This window comes from Oscarella lobularis, chromosome 15, assembly GCF_947507565.1.
Source record: "Oscarella lobularis chromosome 15, ooOscLobu1.1, whole genome shotgun sequence".
NCBI lineage: Eukaryota > Metazoa > Porifera > Homoscleromorpha > Homosclerophorida > Oscarellidae > Oscarella > Oscarella lobularis.
In genome coordinates, this window is record NC_089189.1 from 466,700 (window position 1) to 486,130 (window position 19,431).

At 50.7% G+C, this 19,431-nt stretch overlaps 5 protein-coding genes and 1 long non-coding RNA gene across 9 annotated transcripts; 3 read left to right on the forward strand and 3 right to left on the reverse strand.

Annotated features, from left to right (window-relative positions):
- Positions 1 to 88: 88 nt before the first annotated feature.
- On the reverse strand, positions 89 to 865 carry LOC136196084 (riboflavin kinase-like). Its single transcript, XM_065985603.1, has 4 exons — positions 750 to 865; positions 526 to 677; positions 364 to 466; positions 89 to 305 (listed from the first exon to the last, which is right to left on the reverse strand). The coding sequence occupies exons 1-4, from the start codon at positions 835 to 837 to the stop codon at positions 169 to 171; spliced, it is 480 nt and encodes a 159-aa protein (XP_065841675.1). The 5' UTR covers positions 838 to 865; the 3' UTR covers positions 89 to 168.
- On the reverse strand, positions 840 to 19,389 carry LOC136196045 (neurogenic locus notch homolog protein 1-like). 3 transcript variants are annotated; one of them, XM_065985550.1, is made up of 4 exons: positions 19,108 to 19,389; positions 4,716 to 4,946; positions 1,129 to 4,663; positions 840 to 1,071 (listed from the first exon to the last, which is right to left on the reverse strand). In XM_065985550.1, the coding sequence occupies exons 3-4, from the start codon at positions 4,571 to 4,573 to the stop codon at positions 929 to 931; spliced, it is 3,588 nt and encodes a 1,195-aa protein (XP_065841622.1). In that variant the 5' UTR covers positions 4,574 to 4,663; positions 4,716 to 4,946; positions 19,108 to 19,389; the 3' UTR covers positions 840 to 928. The 3 variants fall into 3 exon arrangements, with proteins under 3 accessions (XP_065841622.1, XP_065841620.1, XP_065841621.1); XM_065985548.1 differs by lacking the exon at positions 19,108 to 19,389 and adding an exon at positions 5,059 to 5,652; XM_065985549.1 differs by lacking the exon at positions 19,108 to 19,389 and adding an exon at positions 5,059 to 5,654 and having other exon boundaries at positions 881 to 1,028.
- Positions 5,869 to 12,840, reverse strand: LOC136196059 (N-acetylgalactosamine-6-sulfatase-like). 2 transcript variants are annotated; one of them, XM_065985577.1, is made up of 7 exons: positions 7,841 to 12,840; positions 7,535 to 7,783; positions 7,438 to 7,475; positions 7,281 to 7,393; positions 7,017 to 7,225; positions 6,752 to 6,943; positions 5,871 to 6,682 (listed from the first exon to the last, which is right to left on the reverse strand). In XM_065985577.1, exons 1-7 carry the CDS (start codon positions 8,015 to 8,017, stop codon positions 6,128 to 6,130), a joined length of 1,533 nt encoding a protein of 510 aa, XP_065841649.1. In that variant the 5' UTR covers positions 8,018 to 12,840; the 3' UTR covers positions 5,871 to 6,127. The 2 variants fall into 2 exon arrangements, with proteins under 2 accessions (XP_065841648.1, XP_065841649.1); XM_065985576.1 differs by having other exon boundaries at positions 5,869 to 6,682; positions 7,535 to 12,840.
- On the forward strand, positions 6,982 to 7,514 carry LOC136196089 (uncharacterized). Its single transcript, XR_010672076.1, has 2 exons — positions 6,982 to 7,080; positions 7,135 to 7,514. It is a non-coding gene; the product is annotated as an uncharacterized lncRNA (long non-coding RNA).
- LOC136196238 (uncharacterized) lies at positions 9,410 to 10,057 on the forward strand. The gene has a single exon (XM_065985764.1). It carries the CDS (start codon positions 9,410 to 9,412, stop codon positions 10,055 to 10,057), a length of 648 nt encoding a protein of 215 aa, XP_065841836.1.
- On the forward strand, positions 18,201 to 19,143 carry LOC136196078 (neuralized-like protein 2). Its single transcript, XM_065985597.1, has 2 exons — positions 18,201 to 18,819; positions 18,869 to 19,143. Exons 1-2 carry the CDS (start codon positions 18,210 to 18,212, stop codon positions 18,979 to 18,981), a joined length of 723 nt encoding a protein of 240 aa, XP_065841669.1. The 5' UTR covers positions 18,201 to 18,209; the 3' UTR covers positions 18,982 to 19,143.
- Positions 19,390 to 19,431: the final 42 nt, after the last annotated feature.

Here is a 19,431-nt window from a genome sequence, read left to right on the forward strand (position 1 = left end):
CCAAAACGAGAGGAAGGAAGAAATAGTATATGTAGCTACCTTCTGTGTCTTATCTTAGTCTCTGGCTTGTTCTCACGGGACATTAGACCCAGTTTCCGTGTCTGTGTTGTTACTCTCATCGTTATACAAAAAATTGTCATTAATATTATTAAAAGACTTCGCGTTCTACTACACCCTCCCATTGGTCTCTCGCCTATCGTCCTCGTCGAAGAACGGACTCATATTGAGTCGACGATACTTGTCAACGCGATCCAGAGTGATTCTAGCCTCGCTAATATCACCGTGTATCGCTTGAATTAGAGCATCTACGTTAATCGTATAATAAAGGTTCTCTAAACTATTATTTCCCATATAATTAATCACCTAGCGACGGAAAACTCTTCTCGTCTCGCAAATATCCGACGACGACGACGCTCAACTCGGCGCCGTAAAAATCGTCGGCGAATTCGTGCAACAGATGCGCTTCCTGGTTCGAACACCGCGGCGCATTTAGCAACACTCGCGAGTGGGCGTGGTCGCGCCTACCATGCTTCGACGCTTGTTTTTGTATTGGGGATTGTATCCGACGCTCATCACCATTTTGTGGACGTCGCCGCGATCGACCGACGCCCAGCCGAAATAGATGCCGTTCTTGAAGTCCTCTGGAAGGCTGTCCACGGCTCCCGCGTCGAGATTCGCTGAGAAAAAGGGAGACGATTGATGACGTCACGGTTTTCTCGATGAAAGCGAGCGTTTTCGTGTCGGTTTACCGGTCGGGATGCCTAGCTCGCGACTGCCGCGACCGAATCCTTTGACTACGATGCCTCGAACGTACAAGGGAAATCGTTTCTCGTCCATTGTCAAGAGGTCGAGTGATGTAATGGGGGAAAACGCGCGCGCTAAGCCGAAATTCTAAAAAGACAAAAACAGAAAAATGTCAGTAGAAATTTTAGAGAGAAGATTCCTTTTCAGGCTTTTCTCTTGTCTGTCCTTTCTCGGCCGATCCTTTCTCTCCCCTAATATTGACCGGATACGTTTTCGTTTTCGGTCTAATTACGAGAAAATAAACGAGAAGTAGCACAATAGCAACAACTAAATAGAAGAAAAACGACGTGGCGTAACCTAAATATTCCAATAAAAGCTGCTCACCTAGTACAACGGCCACAACAGACACTCCAGCAATAGCACCGGCACCAAGACCTCCCTCGCCTCCCTCACCATCTGTAGGAGGCTTCGATGTCACATTAGTTTGAGAGGGTTCCGTAGTCGAAACGTTGAGCGTAGCATTTGTGACGGGAGCAGGCGAGAGCAGTGTCGACTCGCAATTGACTCCAGTCACTCCACCAAAACATCGACAGAAATAACCGGCGATTCCATTCACGCACGTCCCATTATTCTGACAAGGACTCGAACTGCACTCGTCGACGTCGACGTCGCAATGAGTTCCGGTGAATCCCGCGGCACAGTCGCACGAGTATCCACCCATTCCGTCGCGACACGTGCCGTTGTTTTGACACGGCGCTGACGCGCACTCGTCGATCGAAGTCTCGCAGTTGTCGCCAGTGAAACCGCGCTGACAATCGCACGCGTACCGATCGACTAGATCCGTACACGTGCCCCCATTTCGGCACGGATTCGACCCGCACTCGTCGACATCCATCTCGCAATGAGCGCCAGTGAAACCGCTATTACAGAGACACGTATAACCGTCGACACCGTCCGAACACGTGCCACTGTTTTGGCAGGGCAACGAGAGACATTCGTCGAAGTTGATCGAGCAGTTGACCCCGGAAAACCCGTCGGAGCAATTACAAGCAAACCCGTTCACTCCATCGATGCACGTTCCGCTGTTTAGACACGGATCCGATAGGCATTCATCAATATTCACGTCGCAGATATCTCCAGTGAATCCGGCCAAACACTCGCAGCTAAAACGGCTTCCGCTCTCGCTGCACGTTCCGTTATTGGCGCAGGGATTCGAAAGACATTCGTCGATTTCCGTCTCGCAAATGCGTCCGGTGAAACCGGCGTCACACGAGCACAAAAACGAGCCGTTCGTGTTCGTGCACGTGGCGTTGTTTTGGCAAACGTTCGGCGTCTGCGCGCACTCGTCGACGTCGTTCTCGCAGCGAACCCCGCGCGAGTTCGAACCGCACACGCACGTGTACGAGTTGACCGAGTCAAGGCACGTGGAGTCGAATAGGCAGGGATTCGATTCGCATTCGTCGATATCCGTCTCGCAAAGATCGCCGGTGAATCCGTTCACGCACATGCATGTGAACGACCGATAGCCGTCCGTGCAACTTCCGTTATTTTGACATGGAAACGATTGGCATTCGCTGAGATTCGCCACGGGAAAATTGCAAATTTCGCCGATGTATTCGTCCGTGCAATTGCAGACGAACTCGTCGATCAAGTCCGTGCAGTTGCCGTCGTTTTGACACGGAGACGACTCGCATTCGTCGATGTCTGTCTCGCAGAGCGCTCCTGTATAGCCTCTCGGACATAGACACGTTTGATTGTCGCCTACGAACGAGCAGTTTCCGCCGTTCATACACGGATTCTGCTGCAGGCACGTGTCGTTTCTGTCGCACAGAATCCCGGCGAAACCGATCGCACATTGGCACTCGAAACCGTCGACAAGATCCGTGCAATTGCCTCCATTTGAACACGGAAACGAGGCGCATTCGTCGACGTCAGTTTCGCACATCATTCCAGTATATCCGGCGAGGCAGGAACAGTTGTATCCGTTAATGTAGTCGACACAGGTCGCATTATTAAGACAAGGATTCGAAGCGCATTCATCGATTTCCGTCTCGCAGTTATCTCCAATGAATCCGTCCTGACATGAACATGTGTACGAGCCAAGTGCTTGCGAGCAATTTCCGTCGTTTTGACACGGATTGGAAAGACATTCGTCTATATCCGTTTCGCAGTTAATCCCTGTGTAACCGATAGGGCAAATGCAGGTCTGATTATCTCCAACGAACGTGCAAGTTCCATTGTTCACGCAAGGATCGTCATAGAAGCACGTGTCATTTTTACTGCAGAGTATCCCAGCAAATCCCATTTCACATTCGCACTCAAAACCGTCGATTTTGTCCACGCAACTGCTGCCGTTCTGACACGGAAACGAGGCGCATTCGTCGACGTCAGTTTCGCACATCATTCCAGTATATCCGGCGAGACAGGAACAGTTGTATCCGTTAATGTAGTCAACACAGGTTGCATTATTTAGACAAGGATTCGACTCGCATTCATCGATTTCCGTCTCGCAATTAATCCCGGTGAATCCAATGAGACATGAACACGAAAACGAATCAACTGCATCTACGCAAGTTCCACCAATTCCACATGGATTTGATTGGCATTCATCTATATCTGTTTCGCAATTGACGCCAGTGTAGCCAGAGGGGCAAACGCACGTTTGATTATCTCCAACAAACGTGCAGTTTCCACCGTTTACGCAAGGATCATCATAGAAGCACGTGTCATTTTTGTCGCACAGTATCCCAGCAAATCCCATTTCACATTGGCACTCAAACCCGTCGATTTTGTCCACGCAAGTGCTGCCGTTTTGACAGGGAAACGACGCGCATTCGTCGACGTCAGTTTCGCAAATCATACCGGTATATCCGACGAGGCACGAACAGTTGTAGCCACCGATTAAATCAGTACAGGTAGCATTATTACGACAAGGATTCGAATCGCATTCATTGACTTCTGTCTCGCAAATAATCCCGGTGAATCCAATGAGACATGAACACGAAAACGAATCAAGTGCATGCGAGCAATTTCCACCGTTTACACATGGGTTGGATTGGCATTCATCTATATCCGTTTCGCAATTGACGCCAGTGTAGCCAGGAAAACAAATGCACGTTTGATTATCTCCAACAAATGTGCAGTTTCCACCGTTCACGCAAGGATCGTCATAGAAGCACGTGTCATTTTTGTCGCACAGTATCCCAGCAAAGCCGCTTGCACATTGGCATTCAAATCCGTTGATCTGGTCAAGACACGTGCCATTATTTTGACAGGGAAACGACGCACAATCATCCACGTTCAATTCGCAGTTTGTGCCGCTAAAACCGGCTTGACAAACACACGAATAGCTGCCATTCTGACTCTGACACGTTGCTCCGTTCAAACAGGGATTATAAAAGCATTCATCCAACTCCGTTTCGCAATTCACTCCCGTATAGCCAACGAAACACGAGCACGTATAAGATCCCAATCCATCCGTGCAGTTACCACCGATTCCACAAGGATTAGATGAGCAATCATCTATATTCGTTTCACAATGGATACCTGTGTAGCCAGTTGAGCAATTGCAAAAATATCCGTTAACAATATTAACACAAGTAGACCGATTATGACACGGATTCGAAAGGCACTCGTTATCTTCATCACAATTCACTCCAGCGAAACCAGGATTGCAAATTCTCGTTCCATTTGAACTGCAGTTGTATTCTCCCCCGCCAGCTGGTCGGCATTCGGTGAAACAGTCGTTTCCATAGTAAAAAGAATCGCACACGACGCCCCATTCGAACGATATCTCCTGTCCGTCGTCGTGACGAAGTGTCACCGTCATGGAAACGTCAGTCACGTTTTGACTATGCTCAAACGTCGTCGTGGAATTTCCCGCAGATCGACTGACGTCTATTCTCAGCCTAAAGGCTCCCTAAGGGGGTAAAACTCAAAGAATCTACGTCTCAAACTCTATGGAGACTCGCCTCCCATCTGTCTACAAAAGTGACGTTGATAGCGCTGCTGCTGTCGCTCGGAAAGATATATTTCTCCGTTTTGTTCGTCTGAAAAGGACGTAGTCTCCTCGTTTCGATGCAGTCGACGTTCGAATCGTTCAATCCGAGATAGCAAAACGTTATTTCGTTGTCGCACAATCCAGTGCAGTTTGGATCGGAATAGCTGAGAAAAACGACGTCGAGTCGACCGGCACCGTACGCCTAGAGGCAAACAACGCTTCCGTTACTCGCGAGGAAGTCATATGCAAGGTGGAGAATTTGCATTTAGTTCGAAAACAGGATATTTTCCTTCGCTTCTGCAACAAACAGTTACCTGAGTCACTGCAAACAGCAGAATCAATGCAGAGGTGATCGCAAAACCCATTATCGACCGCGAGGCGCTCAGCGAAGGGCGTTGTCAACACAAATATTATACGGGATTCCCGAAGAGGAAATTCTATTTCTGATATATATACGTAGCCTAAAGAATTGCAGCATCCATACGTAGCTGTCTCGCTTCCAACAGACGATGCGTGCAACTTCTCTACTACGACTCCTCCTCCTCATATCGACCCCACGGACTCTGGCCCTTGTTTGCTATACGTGCAATTCAACTGTGCCAATGTACGACTGCGCTGAACGCGTGTCGGCTCGCACGCCCTCAAAAACGTGCCGTCCGCCACTCGACGGTTTCTGCGTCAGTCGCAGCCCGCGGGCGAACGCGGGGCTCTTCATTCGCGGCTGCGAGAGCGAGAACGAGTGTCACACGGGCGTTTTCAATCTGACAACGCAAATCGTGAATTGTTGCACGACGAATAAGTGCAACGGCGACTTTCGATATAAACCGAAAGAGAAGCTGAAGTGCTACGTGTGCACGTCCGCCAACCGGTCGTCGGCGGCGCCGAAATGCGACGCGATCGTCGACGGCAATACGACGATCGCGTCGTGCGACGACGACGACGCGATTTGCGCCGTGCGAAAGCGCGGGAGGCGGGAGTACGAGCGCACGTGCGTGCCGTCGACGTTCGAGTCGTGCGCGACGTCGTCGAACGAGAGTCGGACTCTCGACGACGACGACGTTTGGGAGTGCTGTGCGACGGATTTGTGCAACGGGAATTTCAATAGCACTGGCTTTGGAAATCGTTCGCGTTTGGGTCTAATTCTATTTCCGGTTGCAATTTCACTGTACGTTCACTTTTAAGGATACTAATTTAAATATAATAAAGATTTGACAGATTCGCCAATAGTGTTTCTTCTGCTTCTATTCGTTTCTAATTTAAATAAAAAGACTCTGAACTGGGGGCCCCCCCTTTCGATACGCGTTTTCTTTGCTAGAGGAGAAGCGGGGACCCAGAAACGCTTCATTACGCCATACAAGTACACTCACATCAAAGCTCCATGCTCTAGAACGCGATCTTAGTCGTGCACTTTCCGCCTGCCTTCGTGCAGCAGCCGGACTCGGCGACCGAAAGTCCTCCGCAGTCCATCGCCTTATAATCAATCAAATCAAGTTGCGGCGCGCCGGGAACGAGCGTCGCGTTGTGCTGCCTAGCCTCCGCGACAATTGCCGCCACAATCGACGAATGGGGCAAAAGATCGCGCTCCTGGGGATCGATTTCGACGTTAAAAAGCAACGGGGGATCATGATAAACAAACGGTTCGTGACCAAATCCGGAATGGGTGACAAAGTGCACCTTATGCGCACCGGATCGCGCTGCCATGAGCTTGTTTCCGCGATAGTAGTAAAACACCTTCGACGCGTTATAGTTCTCGAGAGCCGCGGCGAACTTGGACGCGTTCAAAACGGGGGAAAAGTCTTGGCCGTCGACTACGACGTCGGAGGGAAGTTTCGCGTTCGCTAGGGAGGCGAGCGTGGGTAGAAGATCGAGGGATCCGGTCGCATTTTCGCCCATCGATCCTGGACTAATCGTTCCCGGCCACCAGGCTATTGCTGGAACCTGAGCCCCAAGGGAGGAAAAAAAACGGGGTTACCCTCTCCAAATAAAATCATACGTATTGAATCGTACTCGAAATCCGCCCTCCCACGTCGATCCCTTTCCCGTGTCCGTATACCCCAAGTGCTGGGCGGCGTACGTGCCCTGATACACGCCCACGGTGCCGGCTTGGAGCGGCGACGGAACGTACCACGCGCCGTTATCGGACGTAAATAGAACCAGCGTGTTCGAAGCGAGCTCGAGAGCGCGCAACGCGTCCAGGACCTACGTCAATTCCCCCGGGGGTTAATTAATTAAAAAACGAGAGAATGTGCGCACGTCTTTTTTTCGACTGTACCATGCCTACGTTCCAGTCCAGCGCGGCCGTGGCGTCGCCGAAAGGTCCGCGACGCGTGTACCCGGTAAAATTAGTCGGATAGTAAACCTGCGAGTGCGTATTATCGAGAGCCATGTAGAGAAAAAAGGGTCGGCCCGCCGCCCCTTGGGACGCAATAAATTTCATCGCTTCGGAATTGTAGTCGTAAACCAAATCATTGGTATTGATATCTTAAAGGGACGAGAGATAGGGGAATGTGTTATACGGGTTTTTTTTCTTCTTCACCGATTCCTAGGCGACCGATCTTAGTTTCGTTGCTAAATACGGGCACCGGCGGATAATTGGGCGGTCCCTCGCAATGGGTATAAGGCGTGCCGTAAAATACGTCAAAACCGTGTCTAGGACGGAATAAATTTTAAATCTAAAATAATTGCGCAATTGCCTTGTGGGTAATTGATCGGGTTTTTCGTAGGAGTAACCCTAGGGGGGAGAATTGAATCAATAATATTCGTTCGAATATTCGACTCGTATTCGCGCACTAAATGCCATTTTCCGATCATCATCGTCGCGTAGCCGTTCTGTCGCAGCAATTCGGCGACAGTCGACTCCGACGACGGCAAGCCGCCGTAGCAGTTGGGATGCACGACGCGATGGTCGCCCGTTCCGGGGGGAATCTTCGTTAGATTGCCATAAATTCCCGATCGGAGTGCGTAGCGACCCGTTAGAAGAGCGGCGCGACTCGGACTGCAGATCGAATGGGCGGAATAGTACTGGGTCAACTTCATTCCCTGGATTTGGGTAAGTCGTTCGCTGTTTTCGTATTGGAAAGGGCTCGGGGATCTTGCCTCGGCTGCCATGCGATTCAGGTTCGGCGTACGAGTCGTCGGACTGCCGAAACAGTCGACGTCAAAGCCGAAATCGTCGGCAAAGATGACGACGATGTTGGGCTTTCTGGCGGGGGACGTGAAAGCGATTGCGACGAAGGCAATCGAGGCAACGTAGAGCAAGGTAGCAGCGGTCATTAGAGAACGTCTCGTGAGAGAGCACGGGGTCGCACAAGACCACTAGGAGCGCTTTGAAGCCCCGGGATGAGTTACTCGCTGCGAGTAAAATTACAATATCGAGACGTCCCACAGGATTCGACCCAAAACATGCGACCAACTCGTCCGAGTCCACTTTTCAAATCACGTCTTCGAGCTAGCGTGCACGTGATGAAACGGACTCGGAGACTACCTACCTCTGGGTCATGAGAAAGCTCACTGTAGTTCTTTGTCGCATGCATAAAGCCGAATCATGGCTAAGCTGCCAATAAAATGGCCAATTAATGAACTCGCGAATCAATGAGAGTCACGAAGCGGCAATTTAAATTCGATTAGGAAATCTTCACGTAGTTGGCAAAGCTTGTTTATCGCATGCAGAGAGACTTATTCGCTCGGCCTGTCTCATAGAACGGATGTTGAATGCCGATGAGCTCGCGGATCAATGCGAGTCACGACACATAGGAGAGTCGGAGCGGCGACAAAAGGAATTCAAATTCGATTACGGGGAGACGTAGGGTGGAGTCAAACCGAAATCGTCAACCCTTCGTTGTTGGGCAATCGCGAACAAAAGAATTGTCCTTATGGGTGGCGAATTCTTTTGTCAAAGCGAAAACCGATTAGAAATCGACGACGCGTTTCGTTCGTTCGTCGTCGCCGCCCAAATATCAATCGTAATTGATGAATGACAGCTTGCCGAGGTGCGTCTAAGTTGCTCGGGCATCGCGTGCGAGCATGCAAAACGAAAATCGAAGGGGATTCAAAACGTCGAAAGGACGAGCATCAATATTGAATAACTATCTAACTATCTAACTAACGAATCGCCGCAAAGAAAATTGCGAAAACCATTTCGCTTTAGACGTTCCCGTGCACCGGGGATCACGCGGAAGACGAATTAAGGAATGTGTCCAAACTTAATTGAGACTTAGGGTGGGGTCGCGACGAAATCGTTAACAGTTGACGGACGGGGGATCGAGACAAGAAAAATTGCGTTAGAAGAGTCGAATTCTTTTGCTATAGCGAAAACCGATTGGGAATCGACGACGCCTTTCGTTCGTTCGTCGCCGCCCAAATTTCAATCGTAATTGTTGAGTGACAGGTTTACGATGTGGGTCTAAGTTGCTCGGGGCAACGCGTGCGAGCATGCAAAACAAAATTCGTACAAAATGCGAAAACGCCAAAAAGAAGGGCAGAAACGCGGCCAAATCCCACCAAAATCAATCGATTAACGAATCAACTAACGAATTGCCGTGAAGACAATCGCGAGAACGATTTCTCTGCGCATCGGGGATCACGTGGGGGGAAAGGATTGACAGTTAGACAGAATGATAACCAGCCGGACCGCGTGCTCGTTATCATTCTAGTATCGACGTCGGTATGAAGCTCATCGTTCTTACGCTACTCGCTCTCGTCTCCAAAACACAGGCGCTCAAGTGCTACCAATGCACCCAGGCCGCCGGCGTGGGTAACTGCCCTTTGGATGGCTCCGGCTTGACCGGCACCGAATGCCCTAGCGTCGGCGTGGAAGCCAAATTTTGCGTGGCTACTTCAAGCACGCTAGCCGGCGGCACTATTTCTCGTTTGTGCGCTCCCGCGTGTACAGCCGGCAAGGAAACGTTGGCTGGGGTCACAACTGAAAGGAAATGCTGTAACACGGACAACTGCAACGGAGATTTCGCCTCCATTCCCGCCGGCGGCGGCGGCGGCGACAACCCAACGGAAGCGCCGAACCCACCCGAAGAGAAGTTCCAGTGTTACAATTGCGGTTCAAAAACGTGCACTGAATCGCAAGTTGAAGACTGCGACGACGGCGATGTCTGCATCACGACGACGGTAAGCGTACCGTTGCTCGGCACGGGCTACACGCGCGGATGCATAGCCAAGGCTGCGTGCACTGAAACTAACGTCGGTGGCTTTGGAACCAAGTGTTGCGACACTTCGTTGTGCAACGCCGGCGCCACGGTCAAAGTCAGCATCGTCGCCATGCTCGTCGCTGTTCTCGTCACTCTGTGGGCTCGCAACTAAAGCGATGCACTGACTGCGCTAGCAAAAAAAATCCTTGCAGTGTTTTTGAATTTTTTTGGTGTGTTTTGGCAGGGAATGCGAAAGAAATTGTGAAGAGCAATCGGGGGGCAATATGTAGAGTAAGGCGGGAAGGGTCCGGGTCTAATAATTAATAACTAATACAATCATTCCCCGGACCTTTGGCGGGGAAATTAAGGGAGCCCCGGTCGACAAAAGGTCTGGGAAACAAGGCTTGATAACCAAATTTTAATCATTTAAACTTGAGCCCGCGAAATAAGCGAACGACTCATATACGAGTCTAATAGCGGTTCGCGCTTCTTTCGAGTTAACGTGCACGTGATAGAATGGAGATGAGCTAGTCTTCCCCCTCGACTCGTATATACGTAGTCCAGGCTCGTAGGGAGGCTCACTGTACTTGTTTATCGCATGCATGTAACTGAGACTTATTTCTGCCTAAGCTGTCGATAGAACGGATGTCGAATGTCGATGAGCTCGCGGGTCAATGCGGAGTCACGAGAGCGGCGGACGAAACGAATTCAAACTCGATTAGAGCACGAATTTGAGACGTAGGGTGGGGTCAAGCCAAAATCGTTAACCGTTTGACGTTGGGGAATCGAAAACGGGGAAATGTTCTCAAGGGAGTCGGGTTCTTTTGACTAAAGCGAAAACCGATGGGAATCGACGACGCGTTTCGTTCGCTCGTCGCCGCCCCTTTCCGAGACGTAATTTTTGAGTGGCAGGTTTTCAATCTGGGGTCCGAGTCGCTCGGGGCAACGCGTGCTACATGCAAAACAAAATTCGGTCGGAACGCGAAAACGCCGAAAAGACGCGTAGACGCGCGACAAAATCCGACCGAAATCAATCAACTAGGAATAACTAACGAATCGCCGTGGAGACAAAACTGCGAGAACCGTCTCGCTGAGAGATTGTCCCCACTGGAGATCACGCGGGAGAGAGTTGAGACAGGATGATAACCAGCCGGACCGCGTGCTCGTTATCATTCTAGTATCAACGTCGGTATGAAGCTCATCGTTCTCTCGCTACTCGCTTTCGTCTCCACGACGCTGGCGCAGACAACGCAAGCGCCGACAACGCAAGCGCCGACAACGCAAGCGCCGTTTATGTGCTACACTTGCATAAAAGAAACATGCGATGAGTCGGACCTTGCACCCTGCTTGTTAGACAATGCGGTGTGCCAGACGACGACGATTACAACGCCTAAAGTCGGCATCATTGATTCCATTACTACCTACACCCACTCATGCACAACAAAGAGTTTGTGCACTGCGAGTGACAGCTCTCTCAGCAAAACAACGTGCTGCGATACGTCGGAGTGCAACAAGAGCGCCGGCGCCACGGTCAAAGTTAGTATTGTCGCCATGCTCGTCGCTGTTCTGCTTGCTCTGTGGGCTCGCAACTAAGCGATGCACTAACTGCGCTAGATAAAAAAACAGCTGTTTCAGTTTGATTTTGGTGTATGCTTCTGTTTTTTTGGGTGGTGTTTTGAGCGAATAAAGGCGCGCGCATAATACGCATGCGTCGGCGCGTACACTCGTCAAATTCGATAATAGATCAAGGTTGGGTTTCGGGGCGAAATCAGAACTTTTTGTTAGGCGAAACAAGCGCGCGCGCATACTTCCATCTAATAATTAAGTTTCGAAGACTACGTCAACGTTGCCGGGACAACGCGTGCGACAGAGATTGGCCGGAACGCGAAAACGCCAAAAAAGACGCGTAGACGCGCAACGAAATTAATCAACTACGAATAACTAACGAATCGCCGTGCATGGCGACAAAACAGCGAGAACCGTCTCGCTGAAAGATCGTTCCCACTGCGTGTGGGAGCTAGATCACGCGGGAGACGAGTAACCAGCCGGACCCCGTACTCCTTATTGTTCTAAAAGTATCGACGTCGGTATGAAGCTCGTCGTTCTTACGCTACTCGCTCTCGTCTCCACAGCACAGGCGCTTAAATGTTACACCTGTTCTGTGTCTCCCACGACCCAAGCTGCCCGGCAGATGCAAAGAACGTGACCAGCGTGGATTGCGGAAACTTAGATACGTGCCAGGCTATTAGACACACCGATTTTGACAAGACGAAGTCTCCAACGTACGCACGTAATTGCGTCGCGGCTGCCAATTGTTTTCCCGGACGTGTAAGCATCGTTTTCGAGTCTGTAACCAAATGCTGTAGAACGGACAACTGCAACGGAGATTTCGACTCCATTGTGGAAGCGTTCCAGTGCTACGAATGCGCGATGAAAAGCTCATCCGATTCGTGCCTTACGAGAAAAGTCTGCACAGGCGGAAATCCGATGTGCTTGTGGACGAAAACAGGCGGCAACAACGACACCCGCTACACGTATAGATGTACTACCAAGGAAGAGTGCGCAGCTCTCCAAGCTACGTGCTGCAACACTTCCTTGTGCAACACCGGCCCAACCCCCACTGAAGCCGGCCCAACCCTTAGCACAACCCCCACCAACGCCGGCGCCACGGTCAAAGTCAGTATTGTTGCTATGCTAATCGCTCTTCTGGTTGCTCTGTGGGCTCGCAACTAAGCGATGCACTCACTAACTACACTAGCAATAAAAACAGCTGTCTCAGTTTGAGTTCGTGTGTATGCTTCTGCTTTCTTCTAATAAATGGGCGATGGTCACGAGATGAAGTTGGGGTGGGTCCGATAGAATCGAGGCACACTCTGACGCCGATTTCGGGCGAAATCGTCGAGAAAAATTAAAATCGGTGTCATGTTTGATACCGATTTCAAGTCAACTTTTCGCTAGGCGGAACAAGCGCCCGTACACTTCCGGGTCAAAAAGATATGCATCTAATTAATTAAAAAAGATGCATCCAATTAAAAATAGCGTTGCGGGGAACGCCAACTTTTAAAAGATAGACAAGTATCTTCAATTCGTTGCGCGCGAGCGACACTTGCGGTTCAGGCGCATGGAACGTGACTCGTGCATAATAATGGGTGGTCAATGGCAGCGTCCGACTGCTTAAATTTTTTAATCCTGCCCTTACCATTATTATGCACTACATACGGTCCGTCCGCCTGAACCGCAAGCGCCGCTTGCGCGCAACGAGCTACAGACACAGTTTTGAGGTAAGAGAACGGGCAAAACAGTTTTGAGGTAAGAGAACGTGCAAAACAGTTTTGAGGTAAGAGAACGTGCAAAACAGTTTTGAGGTAAGAGAACGGGCAAAACAGTTTTGAGGTAAGAAAGCGGGCAAAACAGATTTGAGGTAAGAGAACGGGCAAAACAGTTTTGAGGTAAGAGAACGGGCAAAACAGTTTTGAGGTAAGAGAACGGGCAAAACAGTTTTGAGGTAAGAGAACGGGCAAAACAGTTTTGAGGTAAGAAAGCGGGCAAAACAGTTTTGAGGTAAGAAAGCGGGCAAAACAGTTTTGAGGTAAGAGAACGGGCAAAACAGTTTTGAGGTAAGAGAACGTGCAAAACAGTTTTGAGGTAAGAGAACGAGCAAAACAGTTTTGAGGTAAGAGAACGGGCAAAACAGTTTTGAGGTAAGAGAACGGGCAAAACAGTTTTGAGGTAAGAAAGCGGGCAAAACAGATTTGAGGTAAGAGAACGGGCAAAACAGTTTTGAGGTAAGAGAACGGGCAAAACAGTTTTGAGGTAAGAGAACGGGCAAAACAGTTTTGAGGTAAGAGAACGGGCAAAACAGTTTTGAGACGAGAGAACGGGCAAAACAGTTTTGAGGCGGGAACGTCCACTTTTGATGGGTAAGTGTCTCAATGCGTTGCACGCGAGCGGCGCTTACGGTTCAGGCGCATGGAACGCTACTCGCGCATAATATAGCGTTGGCGGGAACGCCCACTTTCGAGGGGTAAGTGTCTTCAATTCGTTGCGCGCGCTTGCGGTTCAGGCGGACGGAACGTGACTCGTGCATAATAATGGCGTGGTCAATGGCAGCGTCCGACTGCTTAAATTTTTTAATCCTGCCCTTACCACGCTATTATTATGCACTACATACGTTCCGTCCGCCTGAACCGCCAGCGCCGCTTGCGCGCAACCAGTTACAGACACAGGTCGGTCAAAAAATGAGCGTTCCCAACATTTACCAAAAAAGGATGAATCCAATTAAAAAAGGATGCATCCGGGCCAATCTAATTACGTTTTTGAGAAGACTACGTCAACGTCGTCGGAGCAACGCGTGCCAATATGCAAACACGTCACTCCTTACGCCCAAACCAAACCGAATTCATCGCAAAAAACGCGAAAAATTCCTAAAACCGAATCCGCTACCGTATAGCGAGAGGATACGCCACGAAAATTTAACAGTTCAATAGAAAAAACGCTCGTGGTGCCTTTTTGAAGCACGTGATCTAATGACACGCGGCAGGAAACCGCGTGTCGATCCACCCTCTCACTTCAACCTAGCTATGAAACCGGTTGCCCACGTCGCTCTTCTTCTCCTATTCTCCACGCCCTCGCTGGCGCTCAACTGCTACAGCTGCCTGAGCAGTATCAGCCCCGGATGCGGCAGCAAAGTAAGCAGCGACATTCAACCGAAACTCTGCGATCGAGCCAATTGCGTGAGCACGAGAACGGGAACGGGCCCTATGGCCGTCTACCAACGCGAATGTCTCGCAGCCTGCGTGGCCGGCACCGTGAACGGCACCACACGAAAGTGCTGCCAGACAGACGGCTGCAATGGAGACTTCGGCGACGACAGTTCCGTCACCGAGGCCCCCAAACCTCCGACGACGACCAAAGCCCCGTCGGAATTTCAGTGCTACAGTTGCGACACTTCGGGCGACTCGAAGTGCACGAAGACGGCCGTTTGCACCGACGAAAATCCGGTCTGTGCGAGCAGCAAAGTGTCCCTGCCGTTCGTCGGTTCGTCGTACTTGCACGGGTGTATGAGCAAGGACGACTGCGAAGCGGCGCTTCTGACCGAATGCTGCTATACGTCGCTGTGCAATGCCGGCGCGACGATTCGAGTCAGCGTTTTCGTTATTCTTGTCGCCGTTTTCGTAGCTCTTTTCGTTCGTAATTGAGCTCCGAAACGACGCTAGCTAGCAAGGAACATTTGTTTTTTATTGGTTTGCGCTTTTTTGTCTGCTAAGAGCATGAATGTTTTGTTGCTGCGTTGATTGCAAGTGAGAATTCGATGTGATGAAGCATGTACGTTGCCAACAGTGATAGCGCCCGTATGTATTTTAGACTACGTGGCGTTTCTGGCGTTTGCGTGCGGCCTGACTACATGTACAGCAGCTCTAGATGTTGCTTCAGCCACAGTATAGGCTCCTATACTGCCGCGCTCTTTCTATCGTGCCGTACGAAAGTAAAAAAGTCGAGCCACGTGACATAGCTTCTAACCACGTGATAGAAACGATGAGAGAATTCGTCTGCGTTGCGCTGCTCGCCTTTATCGCCCGTTCTCTCGCGCTCAAATGCTACGTCTGCAGCAGTCGCTCCATCGGAGTCGACTGCAACGTCACAGTAAGCGGCATAGCCAGCGAGGACTGCGCAAACAGCTACTGCTCCTCCACTAAAACGACAACGAGTGGCGTAAGCGTCTACGATCGAAAATGCGTCGCCTCGTGCGTGGAAGGTACAACTAACGACACCGTAGAAACGAAATGCTGTCAAATCGACAACTGCAACGGAGATTTCGACGAAATCTCGAGCGGAAGCGGAAGTGGTAGCGGAAGCGGACTTGGCGGAGTTTGGACCATAATCTATGTCACGCGATCGCCGAGCCCCGGCGAAACGACGACACAGACGCCAACTTCAACCCCAAAACTCTCCCCAAGTCCCGAAAAAACGACGAGAAAAAGTCCAACTTTTACCCCCAGTTCCAGTAGTCCCAGTAGCGGCGGCAATAAAACGCCAAGTGCTACTACCCAAGGTCCCGGAAAAACTACGTCAGCACCGTTTCAATGCTACAGTTGCCCAGTTACTAGCAGTTCCACGTGCTCAGACAAAGCCCCGTGCACTGTAGCGAATCCCGTATGTACTATCCTTCGCGTAAGCGTTCCGCTATTCGGCACGACATACACGTTCGGATGTCAGAACAGGGATTTGTGTAAGCCGGACGCGTTTACTGAATGCTGTACGACGTCGCTTTGCAATTCCGGTGCAATCACGGTCCGGGCTACTAATAGTATTGTCGTTGCTATGGTGATTGCTGTTTTTGAGTCTGTGTCGGCTCGTAGTTAATTAAAACTGTGCATAGCAAATAACCGTTTTGATCACTTATTTTGTCTGTCGACTTGGCGTTCTCGTTTCGTGTGTTTGTTTGGTTGCTTGTGAGTAATTTTGACTCTGAGAAATCGCACGCGCATGCTCCGTTGAAAAAAAGTCGCATTTTAGTACGGGAGCCTTCGTTTCCAAGACTATGGTATCTCATTCCTCGTGGCGCTGATGTCTTTGTGTACAGTGTAAGTATAGCTGCAGTTACGGGGATTTCTAATAGCAATCGCTCTTAGTGGTTTTCGTTTTCAATTTTACAAGGCACTGGTACCGTTGTCACCGTCGCACGTGATCAGCGGACCATGTACCCGCAAAATCATCTTAAACGGGCAAAAACGACGTCACCAATAGGCGAAAAAACTCATTAGAGCTCCCAACGTAACGCATATGCACGAAATCGAGTCGCTCGCCGTACGACCAGTCACCACGTGATCCTAACGAGAGCATCACGCGTCCCCCTCTACTCAACTCACTCATCAACGGCAATGAAGAGCACTCTCGGCGTTCTTCTCCTCCTCGCGCTCGCGACTCGCCCCTCACACGCCCTCAAGTGCTACATCTGTTCGCAGGGCGGCGACACGCCGAGCGGCGGCCCGTGCGGCGACAACATCGGCGCGGGCACGACGTCGGCGGAGTGCGAGCAAGGCAGCATATTTTGCTCAATCAACAAACAGACGGCAATCGACGGCTCGGCGGCGTACAACCGTTATTGCGCGAGCGAATGCCCAGCGGGGACGGTAATGAACGGGGATATCACGAGTCAAACGACGTGTTGCACTACGGATAACTGCAACGACAACATCGCCACTCAGCCGACACCGGCGGCACCGCCGACGCCGACTCGCGGCGGCGGCGGCGGCGGCGGCGGCACGGCGGCACCGATAAAAACAAACCCTCCGGTTGTCAAGGGTACGACCGTGCCGCCGAAAAAATCCGGCTTTCAATGCTACACGTGCACTATTGCGTTGGGTTTTGCCGGATGCACGGCGCGAACGTGCGATACGACGATGATCCCCGGTAACGATCGCGTCGCCTGTCAGACGACGAAAGCGGAACATCGCCAATCGACGTCGTATTCGAAGACGTGCGCGACCGTGAACACGTGCGTGTCCGGCGTGACGGAAGTGGATCTCCCCGGCGGGGAGACGTCTCTGCAGACGACGTCATGCTGCGAGACGTCGCTTTGTAATACGGGAAGTGGGGCTACGAGTGTTGCGGTTAGTTTCGCTGCTATGGCAATAGCGCTCGTTATTGCCGCTTTCAATTGAACCACTGACGCTTATCCTACTCAGTTTTATCGTTTCCTGTACGCATGTTCGATGTTTTTTTGGTGTTGTTAGTGTGGTGGTAAACTGATGTCTGAGGCACGCTTATCCTACCAGTTGCTTAGATTCGTTCATTCATGCATACTATTGGCTGTTTCTGGAAGTGGTCGTGATAAACGGTGGCCCTGCGCAAGCCTCTACAATACGCTGGTATAAAGCGAAGGCCGTAAATATTGAATCAAAGACAAGTGCAAAGAGAAATGCCGCCGCAACTTGTCTAATATTGAAATGCCGTTGCCACTTGTCTAATATTGAGGCGGAGACAAATGCCTTTGCCACCTGCACTTCCTAATCTATCCATGGAAGTCCGTCCCCTTTATGATCAAAGCCCGATTCCATGAATAAACTAATCTCAGACGTTGTCACTTCTAAAGGCTACGTTTGTAGCTCGTGTCTCTTTTATATTCTTCTGGCCTCTTTGGGTCACGAGATCAGATAGGGTTGCCTTATACAGTCATCGATACGTTTTCAAAACAATAAGCACTCCCTTCTAATCTCTTTAGTAAGGACTACTGTACGTCCAAGCTGTTTGCATAAATGCAACTTCTTAAGGAATCGAACGCCTTTTTTCTTTGATATTAATTAACGGCTGAACGAAACCCCATGGGAGCGCGACAATCGTCCGCGAGAGCGACAACGACACGAAGCCGCGACGACGACGAATTCTCGGGATACCGTTTCCACGCCGTCTGCGGCGCCAACGTCGCCCTCTCGCCCGACCGTCGCACGGCGATGCGACGACGCTCGTTCAAGGACGGCGTCGTCTTCAGCGATCGCCCCCTGCGACCGCGGGAAACGTTCGAAATTGAGATCGTCGCTTTGGAACGCGAGTGGGTCGGATCGCTGCGTTTCGGACTGACGGCACGGAATCCGACGGGGCCGTCGCCGCCGCCGCCGTTCGCCGTGCCGATTCTTACGGGGAAGCCGGGAACTTACGTTCTGGCCGGCTGCGCCGTTCACGGGACGGTCGACGAGGCGACGACGGTTTCGTGGATACGGGACGGCTACGCGCTCAATCTCGACGATTTGGGCGAGATAAAGGAGGGAACGCGACTCGGCGTGCTCTACGATCCGTTCGGAAGACTAATATTTACCGTAGATGGAAATGAGCGAGGGGTTGCGTGCGAGGGGCTTCCGCACGACGTCCCTCTGTTTGCGGTTTTGGATATTTACGGGAGAGCGAAAGCCGTTAGGGTCATGCAATCACGTCAAGGTCGACTAATCGGAGTGTATACTAGTTTACGAACGTGTTTTCTTTCTAGTTTCGTCGCTGCAGGACTTGTGTCGACTCGTCATACAACGGAACGTTGCTGAGAGTCGCAATGTGGACGAACTAACTCTACCGCGTAACCTCAAGCGTTTTTTGAAGTGCTAGGGGGCTCCGACCGATTTCTTTGTCTCTATCGTTCGGTATTGACTAAATGCGCTATTGCATTCGCGCTATTCTAGCGCCTAGGGCTGTTGAACGGGTTTCCTAGCTCGTGCTCGTGCGCTGGCTTACTTGTTAGCTTCTTGTCTTCATTAAAGAACGTCTCATCGGTCCGTCTCATCTTCTTCGAAGTGCTTCCTTGAGCCTGGAAACGTCGAAAAAGGAGAGCTTTTGTTCTTCTCGCGAGAGGTATTTGCTAGCGCACGTTGCTGGAATCCAAGGAGGGAAGCACACCCGTATGAGTAACCACATGCGACGTAAATAGACGGCGAAACATTGGCTTCCTTCTATAAAAGGCTCAGCAATCGTTACCAGGAAAACTCCGAAATGACGCCACGAGACGCAAGTAGCAGACAGTATTGAACAGAAGGGGGTAAGGCAAACTAAGACTGTCTA

Bases quoted from the DNA above. Each gene is read 5' to 3' on its own strand.
- LOC136196084 (XM_065985603.1), bottom strand. From the start codon at position 837: ATGGACGAGAAACGATTTCCCTTGTACGTTCGAGGCATCGTAGTCAAA. The intron at 678-749 runs GTAAACCGACAC...CCTTTTTCTCAG, and splicing joins CGAGCTAGGCATCCCGACCG to CGAATCTCGACGCGGGAGCC. The intron at 467-525 runs GTAGGCGCGACC...TGTTCGAACCAG, and splicing joins AAAACAAGCGTCGAAGCATG to GAAGCGCATCTGTTGCACGA.
- LOC136196078 (XM_065985597.1), top strand. From the start codon at position 18,210: ATGGGAGCGCGACAATCGTCCGCGAGAGCGACAACGACACGAAGCCGC. The intron at 18,820-18,868 runs GTCGACTAATCG...TTTTCTTTCTAG, and splicing joins GGTCATGCAATCACGTCAAG to TTTCGTCGCTGCAGGACTTG.
- LOC136196045 (XM_065985548.1), bottom strand. From the start codon at position 5,109: ATGGGTTTTGCGATCACCTCTGCATTGATTCTGCTGTTTGCAGTGACT. The intron at 4,947-5,058 runs GTAACTGTTTGT...GTTTGCCTCTAG, and splicing joins TGCTGTTTGCAGTGACTCAG to GCGTACGGTGCCGGTCGACT. The intron at 1,072-1,128 runs GTGAGCAGCTTT...TCTTCTATTTAG, and splicing joins TGTTGTGGCCGTTGTACTAG to TTGTTGCTATTGTGCTACTT.
- LOC136196059 (XM_065985576.1), bottom strand. From the start codon at position 8,017: ATGACCGCTGCTACCTTGCTCTACGTTGCCTCGATTGCCTTCGTCGCA. The intron at 7,476-7,534 runs GTGCGCGAATAC...TCTCCCCCCTAG, and splicing joins TGATCGGAAAATGGCATTTA to GGTTACTCCTACGAAAAACC. The intron at 6,683-6,751 runs GTACGATTCAAT...CTTGGGGCTCAG, and splicing joins CGTGGGAGGGCGGATTTCGA to GTTCCAGCAATAGCCTGGTG.
- LOC136196238 (XM_065985764.1), top strand. From the start codon at position 9,410: ATGAAGCTCATCGTTCTTACGCTACTCGCTCTCGTCTCCAAAACACAG.